This window comes from Patagioenas fasciata, chromosome 2 (assembly GCF_037038585.1).
Source record: "Patagioenas fasciata isolate bPatFas1 chromosome 2, bPatFas1.hap1, whole genome shotgun sequence".
NCBI lineage: Eukaryota > Metazoa > Chordata > Aves > Columbiformes > Columbidae > Patagioenas > Patagioenas fasciata.
Window position 1 is genome coordinate 133,862,103 of NC_092521.1, and position 9,435 is coordinate 133,871,537.

Below are 9,435 nucleotides of genomic sequence, written 5' to 3' on the forward strand. Positions count from 1 at the left end.
TGTTTCACTTAGAGGTTGTTAGAGCTTTTTCAGAAAAATGAGTGTTGGCCACTGCTGTCAGCTCTGAATTTAGAGTCCTTGGAGGGGAAACTGCCAGAGAATTATCTGTCTTAACCCTCCACTTGATTCAGTTTCAAGGTCCGATCATTTATGAACTCTTTGTCTGGTAAGTGGAAAATACAGCTGAAAGAAAAGTGAACCTAACTGTCCGGAAGTGGGTCAAGACTTTTCTTCAAAAAATATTTCCTAATCCACTACACTATACTTGGATTTTGTGGCAGTGGGCAGGAATCCTCAGCAATTTTTTAATTTTTTCACACCATCTAGTGGTTGAAGATGAGAGATGCAGTTACTGACAGGACGCGATGTGTATGGATCCAAAATGGTGTCATAAATTCAGCTTCAGCTTGAACCTAGCTATGCCTTTGTATCATATGTCAGCCAGGTGTGAACATTACTCTTGAAAAATCACATTTTACTGATGAGGAAGTAAGCACAGGTATAGTGGTATTATGGTAGGAAAGGCGAAGCATTAACAAAATATCAAGCATATCTGTGGAACATGTAATAGTACTTTGTTTTACAATTAAGTATAAATGGTATAGCCTCCTCTGACGAACGTGATAAGGTAGATATTTGTCTCTCCCAGCAATAGTCATGCCAAAGCAATATATTTTTACCTGCTTTTCACATACCTTTATAGATATTAGGTGAAAAGTGACTATTTTGTTTCCAAGAAATGAGATCATTAGTACAACAGAAGTAGTTATGAACCAGTTTAGCAAATTTGAGCATTGGTGTAATTTAAATTAGGCAAAAAGGAGCAATATGTTACATGTAAGTTTCTAGGTGAATGCCTTTTAGGAGAATGAACAAGGTTTCAGTTTGGCAACTTTTACTTCCTGAAATAGCTAAGTGTTATGCAAAGACAAATCCCCCATAATTTGCTTTAAACTGAGCATCAAAATTCAGTGTTAGTAAAATGAGCATGATTTGCATCCCTATCCTCTGAGAACACAAATACCTATGTCCAACTAGTGTAATTACTATAGAAAATAATGTTTTCCCTGTCTTAAAGGTGCTTTCAAAAACTCTTTTAGCTATAATCTAAATTATTTATGTCCGTTGTAGCTTTTGTGTGGCATCAGTCCTAACAGCTCTTACAAAAAAAACCCCAAAACCTTTTTCTAGGTTTTTCTACCTTTGAGAGTTTCCTTCAGAAGTTGAGTTCTTAATCTGAGCAGAATTAACAGGAACTGTTGAAATAGTACTTGTTAACTTTTCTTTAAAAAAATAGTAAACTTTTCAGTGTAATTGATCGATGTATCTATACAGATAAACTCATACTATTATCATTTTAATTTATAATATTCCTCATATTCAAGTGGCTTTTGTAACTTACGCTATGAATCATGTAAACTTTCAGAAAACTAATATACCCCTCTCCTGCTATGCAGCAGAAAACATTTTATAGCTCTACTCATAGAAGGACTCATTATTAACATTCCTTGGTTAATATTGTCTATTAGAAATGCAATATTTTGACGTCCTATTCTCTAAAAGGATGATTGCTCTTAACACCTGCTTATTTATGGGGTTACCTTTGCTTTCAAGTCCATATGATAAATGAGGAAACAAACCATGAATGGAGGTAGTGCTATTTTTTTTTTGTGTGTGAAGTTGGGTGTGCACAATTTATGCAGGTGCAGCTCTTGCAGTATTCGCTTGTTTCCATTTGGTGCATGTTTTGTGTTGGGAAACTCCATAGTTTCATCAGCCAAATGCAAGTAGTAATGGAAATTTACTTAGATTTTAGCAAGCACCTGCTTACTAGAGTTACTGATGCTTCTTAACTTGTAAGCTAATTGAATCCTCATCTCATTTATACTTATATTTGCATTAAAACAACAAATAATAGTTGAAAATCAGAAGTTATATCTCAAACTGCAGTTATCCTTCCCTGTTATTATTTCAACACGTGCCAATCCAATGTAATGCCGTTCACTCTGGTATTTATGATTTGTGGAAATCTCATCTATGACTTAAACCTTTGCTCTAGGATTTTCCATGAAAGTAGAGTGTTAAGTTGGTATCTAGACTACCATGTATTAATTTTGTTCTTTCAATACAAGAAATGTCTGTTAAAATGCTCACATCTCAACCTGTATTTTTTGCTTGGTGAAATGATGAAGAAATCTCCCTTGCTCAGATTACTGATTACGAAATAAAGTACAACTTAACAGTGCAGCTGTTTCATAATAATTGTGAGCATTTTCTACTTTATCTGTATAATCTTCATAAAATGCATTTATTCAGTATTTTTCAAAAACATGTGAAAGACATACTAAAATCCCGAGTGTGATTTTGTGAGGCTTTTTTCTGACAGGTCATACGGAGGTTTGTGTTTAACAGTAATTTCTCTTTCCATGCCTGCACTGTCTGTGTCTACCTTACAAACAGGGAGTACCAACAGGAGATTTGCAGAGTAAAACGCTTAGTGCTAAGGCCCCGGTGTCCACACTGTGGGTTTTCAAAGCGGCTTGGTGTCTGAAAAGATCTAGCCTGGTTTTGTGAAGTTGAGAACTCATTAGTGGTTGGAAGGCGTTCAAGTTTCATTCTTCCATTTCAGTTTCATGTGATAGAAATCTGGTGTGTGTATGCTTTGAGACGGATGGCTCTGCAAAGTGAGCCAAGGTGGGGAAGGTGGGAGCACTGGGAGATTCACTTCAGTGGGACGATTCTGATCAAAACTAAAATGCAATGCTAAGTTACACACTTCCTTCTTCTGGCTTCTTTAGGTATATTTCTTAGAAAAAAAAAACCAAAATACATGGCTAAACATAAGAGCAAAGGCCTTTAAATGGGAAGTTAGTTAAAACAAACTAATGCAAAGTGACTCCAGTTCTCTGAGTTTACTCACCTACCTGATTAGAAAAGAATTTGGCATTGTGTCATCTACTGGAAAAATAGAATGAAGCTTCTGTCATTGCTGGGTGTTTTCAGGGGCTAGTTGTTTTGGTTCAGAATTCAGTCTGCTTACCCTGGTTTATATTGGAACTCTTTAATTGGTGTCTATTTTGTTTCATGTCAGTGTAGGAAGTAAAACCTAATAGTGCAACCATACAGTAAATCTGAGGCTTATATTCTTAAGGATGACCATTTTATTGCTGTCTTAAAACAACTCTGCTACCTGTGAAGAGTCTCATTCAGTTATCTAAAACATTTGTCATTTTCTACTTTTTAGAGAAAAGGCTCTTCTGTGCCAAAAATGCTCCCTGGTTGATAGTGTATCATTCAGCAATTACACCAAAGGAAGTTCTAAAATTTTTTAGCTAGTCTGAATCTCCTGCATGAATTAGAGGTGTTTTAAAATATTATCTTGCCCAAATTGCCTCCCAAGATATTCTTAGAAAAAAATTTCTCCCTGCTTCCTGCACAGCTTTAACTTTCTACAAGAGGCTACTTATCTTTACCCTGAACAAGGCTACAGATACATTTTGCTTTTCACGTCTAAGGTTTGCAGTTCTTCAGCCTGTAAGATAGTATTACTTATAGTGCCCTCGGAAGAGGGCTGAAGAAAAATCTTGAATTCACACACTTCAGTTGTGTTTTTTTTTAAATACAACTCCATTGTTTTCTTCAATGCATTGAAACACAATGATGATTTTCAGCAACTCTTTTTAAAAAACAAAACAAATAAAATATACACCCCACAAACACAAAACCCATACCATATGTATTAAACAATAGGGACTAATTGTACCAGGACCAGATGTTCTCAACATTTGCCGAAGTCAGTAGAAGTTAATATGGTGCAAAGCATCTGGAGATCCTCATTTACACAGAGGATCTGTTCTGAAGGTAGAGACTATTTTGGAAATCCTCTTGTACATATATATATATTTTTCTCCTCCTCCATATCAAAATTCTCTGCTACATAGGATAAAAATCTTGGATTTAAAACATATCAGTAAAAACAGGTAGTGTATTTCTACCTACTGTGTTTTCTTCAAGTGCAAAAACCTTTATGAACAGTGTCTCATGGAGTCATAGATATGTAGACATTGGTGCAGGGAGCCTTCGTGGGATGGGGACAAGGAGAAGCATCTGCTCACAGTGTGTGCAGTTGAGAGTATATAAGGAGCCTATAAACCCTGATGGGATTTTTTTTTCCCCCACTATCACAGCATGATGTACAGAGAGTGTTCTGCCAGCATGTTACATGTTAAGTCATAACCAGTTCCTTGCTATCCTGGAAAGTTGCTTCACTTAGGTTGATAAATTTCTGCTGTGGAGGAAAAAATATCCAGTCTTCTAGACAGTGAAAACACAGAAGTAGCTTAGAAAGTATTTGGTCATTTGTTAAGGTGGTTGTTTTATATTATTTGCCATAATATATTCCACTGCCCTGGTGCTTGTCTTCCAGGGGTTATGGTGGCCCCTTCTGCCCCCTGTCCTTGCTCAGCATTGCCCGGCATGTGGAGCATTGCCTGGTGTGGCAACTGTGCTCCCAGTCCCACGGCAGGGCTGTGGCCGCACACTTGCGCATTCTCCTCGTTGCAGGGCAGCTGGATCTGGCCCTGCCCCCCTCTCCTATCCCTCCCTTTGCCTTGGAGCAATTCATTTTGCAGTTATTGAATTTCTTTGGAGAGTTATTTTCATACAGCGAGCATCACAGCACCTCTGGATCTTGATAGTATTTCTACATAAGGAGAAAGCAGCTTTGTGTTAGTAATTACCTAACATTGTCAGGAGCTGACTGCAGGCCTCTTTCTAGTGATAACAGAATAACCACATAATGTAGCTTTATAGCACATGATTAATAGAAAATAATTACACATCCTACAAAGGGATGCAATATTTCTTATAAATTGACTACAATGGTTTCCTGTAGATTAAAGGACTCTTCATTATTTTATCAGTCCTTCTGTAGTTGCTTGCCTATGTTAGCAGTGATGTTAAGAGCTGCATGCAGTGAGGGATACCAGATGCTAAACCCAGTGGTACCTGAGACCTAAAGCCCATGCTCGCAAAAGCAGAGGGCTTCCCAACTCTTAAGAATTCCTATAAAACTTCTAACTGTATTAATATCCTTCTGCATATTAATAATTATTTCCCACAAATGCTGGCTTCAGACTTCTATTCTACAAATCTTAAGCAGCCATTAGAGACATACAGACCTCACAACAGCAGTGTATTAATTAAATTATGTTGCTGTGAAGGAGTTTATAATTGGTAATATTGATAGAAACAATACATAAATTTGGATTTTATATGTGACTTCAAGAAAGGACTGGGGGGGGGGGAGGGGGGGCTGCTTATCTGACTGACTAGTAAGCACTCTTGTGGTCCTGAGGACAGAAAGGAGTGGTTAGGAGTTTAAAGAGAGATGTCTGTACTTTAATCAGTTTAAATGGAGTGCTATATAATTATTCTAAAACCTGAGATTAAAGTTTTATATTCTTGGTAGCCAGGTATCTGCATTATGTTTTTGTTCAGACTTTTATAGACTGCAGATAGTTTAATTGGGATTCATGTTGCTCTTGAGACCCATGCAAAGAATAGTAATGTAAAGTAAAAGCTTCTGTGTTGCAATATTGTCTGTATGGTATAATGGTTGCAGTGAATCCTAAAATTAGTTTACTGGTCTGTTACATCAACATCCATTTCATCTTTTCACTTAGTTTCATGCCAGAGCAGTAAGTGGTATATTACTAAGTAGTAAAAACCAGAAAGTTTTCAAAACAGCAACATGCTTTTAATTTTAATTTGAGGTATCTGAATTGTTTCTTTACAACCAATTATTTCTAAGTTCCTGTAGTGTTGCTATGTGGAACATTTTCAATGGACAATGTAGTCCACAGGCTTTTTCTGTGCCATTTGTCATATGCAATTTAATGCCACTTCCCTCATTTCATGTATTGTTTGTTTTTTTGGCTGATGTCTAGCAAAACTTGCTTAATCACTCTTGTCAGTGACTTCATGAGTTCCATGTAATGGCTTAAAAACTTTTGTTGCTTTCTCTTGGAGAGATTTATTGCTGAGATTCCAGTAGTATACGTGAGTACTGCTCCTTTCAGCAATTTCCCACTTCAGTTTAGATATCCAGTTTGTATATTTAACCAGTGTATTGTGAGATAAAACGTAGATTTTTAAACAGACTGATCTGGAACATTATAAACCTCAGCGTCAGGATATTATTTAGCCCTTAAGGATTTAGCGTGTAATGTGCACGCTCATGGGAAAGGTTATGAGCAGATCTTAACTTCTGTGGAGAGCAGAGTGCACTGAAGATCAGCTTCAGATACCTCAAGACTTCCAGACCAGACCCATCCCCAGCAGCCTGTTCTGCAGGGAAACATGGAAGAAGGTGGAATTATTTTTGCAGCTTTCTGCTTTGTGTGTTCACATCATAAATGAAGGTATTCCTGCTGCTTTTTATGTGGATTTTCTTTAAAACACACTTACTGCAGCGTTTTATGGCTGGTAGGACTGAATCTTTTAAATCACCAATTCACTGTGAAGAGAAGGAAGAAAATGTTTAATTTAAGACTGGTGTTCAGCCTTCCACAATAAGAAAATGAAAAAGTGTGTCTGTGCTTGCATGTAAGTGTGTTGAAAAAAGGAAAAAATTAAAAAAAGAAAAAAGAAAAAAGCCTGGGCCCACATGGATGTGGGCCATCAACAGGGCTTCATCGCAGTTAAGCACAGGGAGAGCTCAGTACACTAAGCGCCTCATAGGGCCCTAGAGAACTCTCGACCAGGCCAAATATGCCAGCAGCAAATCATTATAGCTCGGGCTCTAATGAAACTGCATTAACCCTTAAGCTCCACTTGACTATTTATAACCGAAAAAACTTTGTCTACAGTCAAAAGAATAGCTTATAGTGTCATCTGAGTAGGACCACTAATTCAAAATCCTACAGCCTTTTGCTTTCCTTATCAGAAGAGCTGTGTAGCAGGAAGCAGATGGTGCTTATCAGAGATATCTGTGTATTTTGTGTTTTCTGTGTTTGTTCCAAAGTAATTTCTATTTTACTAATCATTCCATTTTGAATGGGGTCTCTGTTTTAATAATGCTTCATTTGTTACTCAATATATGTGTGTGCAATTTCAGCTGTTACAATTTATTGAACTGCTGTTGGGATTGATCTTAAAATATTTACCTCATAGGAAAAAAATTAAATTTGGATCCCACAATACTCTTACTTGGTATTGCTTTTGGAAGATATTATTTCTTTAAACTATTACAGTTCATTTTGTTTCATATTTATCTCACTAAGCCTAAACAAATTTCAAACAAAAGTACATTAGTCATCTGTCAGACATATGAGATCTGCCATAGAATTTTCTGCAAGCCTAAAGCAATAGTAGACTTTGTCCGTAGAAAGAGATTATGCATTAGAAATGTAGTGTTCTCTTCACATCTGAGTTTAGTAGTATTTAAAATAAGTTGATCGTAAGTTTCTTAGAGTTTAGCCTTGTGATACTGAAAGAATCTCAGTTGATTCTTATATGTCAATGTTGTGCTATTAGATTTATGTTACAAAGATAAGGTTTTTATATTTGTGATAAATAGAGGATGGAGAGGTCAGCTATTTTTAGTAGGTGTTAGAGAAGCGTGGCCGTAATTAAGAAATTTTCCTGATTATGCCTGGCCTTTTAAAAATTTAACTTCTGTCTTTGCCTCTTGCCTAACTCTGCATGCAAATGCCTCTAACAAAAAGATATAATGTTTTAATTTTCAGTTGAAATTATTATAACTGTATATAAGAGAAAGCATCCATAAGGAGTTGCATACAAAACTCTATTGCATTTATATCAGACTAAAGGTTAATATTGCATATTGTTTTCAATTAGGAGTACAATAGATTTGGCTGGTGGGTAGGAGAAATGAAGGGAACCATTGGCTTGGTGCCTAAAGCCTACATAATGGAGATGTATGATATTTGAGAGGCCTGGGTAAGTACATTTTAATCCAATCTTCTGTAATGGCTTATATGTTCCCTTGTTCTCTGCTTCATAAGTGCTTCTTTCCTGGAACCTTCGTAGAAGTCCTGTTAACATAAAGATTATGGCAAAATATATCGAAGGTTCAGTTAAAGCACTTTTCCTGGGATTCTATATGCAATATTTAAACCACAGTGTACAAAAAAAAAAATTATGTATTTTGTAACTGTTAATTTTCCTTTTTTTTTTTAATAAACTTGTTTTGCTTTCTAGTTAGTTGTGTTATGTATGTATCTATGCAGAAAACTGCGGAAGGGGATATAAATTTTGACTGGGTTTGATATGCATGTTTGAGGTTTTTTGGCTAGTGATAAACTTTCAACTTCTCTCTCCCTAATCAGGAGAAATCTGCACTTGAAATCAAGAGTGGTGTGCAGCTGCAGTTTACAGACCCGGCCTCTGAAAGGAGAAGATTCTGCCGTACACATTTTGTGGTTTCAGTGAACGTACTCAGATCGTTGCCTTGTGTATATTAAACATTAAAAACTGTAATTGATCATAATTCTGCGGAAATGTTCTTCGTAGCCACTTTTTATAGAATTGTAATGCTAGGAAATGAAATAGGTGGTAATTAACATATGGGGCACGAGCAGCCAAACAGTGCCTGTTGCTCTTTTCTTAAGCAGCTCTCTGTATAGCTACAGGTTCGTGTTCTTTCAGGGACTTGGCTGTGTTTTCCTGTTCCTCACATTTAGAAAAAATTAAACTGAACTTCAAAAGTAGAAGGTTATTAGTTCATGCATACATTAACCCTTTAATGCTCACCATACATTTTGTGCATTTTCCTAAGAAAATCAAGGGAAATTTATGTGTAATATTGCAAGTTTTCAGGCCTGCTTCCACGTGTTTTTGTATTATGTTTTAGCCAATGATTTATTTTTCTCATAGATTTAGTATTATATTGTTAACTAATATTTTGTTGCCACAAAATGAAGGCTTAGTTCTTTTGCTGCTGTAATAAATCAGCCTATGTGGTTATATGGACCTGAGACCATTCTGATTTGGAGATATGAATTATATGAAAATTTGTAAAAAGATACTATATTAAACCCCACAGTTTTTGCTAAGTTAACATGAACTAAATTGCAGGTAAGATTGATTTTTGTCTGTGGTAGTGTGAAATATTTTATCTGTACCTTGAGGGATACTTTTACAGAGTCAAATCTGGATACCTTTTTCATATATGGAATTTCTGATTAAAGTTGTGCAACAGACATCTTCAGCTCTATGTGGATTAGTAACAGCTACCTGAAGTCTTTGTGTCAAATCCAGAACTTTGTGGCTAAAAGCATCAGTCAAAACATGAAAGTACGCTAAAATCCTCTCACTTGCATGGACAAAGGAGTTGGGCAGCTCAGAGTTAATACTTCAAATCCTCTTGTTTTGGAGATGCGCTTTACTGTTCACATGCAAGATCAACTTTTT

The 9,435-nt window shown here is 36.3% G+C and overlaps 1 protein-coding gene across 1 annotated transcript in view; it reads left to right on the forward strand.

The window, feature by feature from the left end:
* SKAP2 (src kinase associated phosphoprotein 2) overlaps positions 1-8,512 on the forward strand; it is a 115,467-nt gene extending 106,955 nt beyond the window's left edge. Inside the window, exons 12-13 of the mRNA XM_065831227.2 lie at positions 7,861-7,962; positions 8,352-8,512. Coding sequence (XP_065687299.1) covers positions 7,861-7,953 — 93 coding nt within the window. The 3' untranslated portion in view covers positions 7,954-7,962; positions 8,352-8,512. The remainder of the gene's footprint in view (positions 1-7,860; positions 7,963-8,351) is intronic.
* Positions 8,513-9,435: the final 923 nt, after the last annotated feature.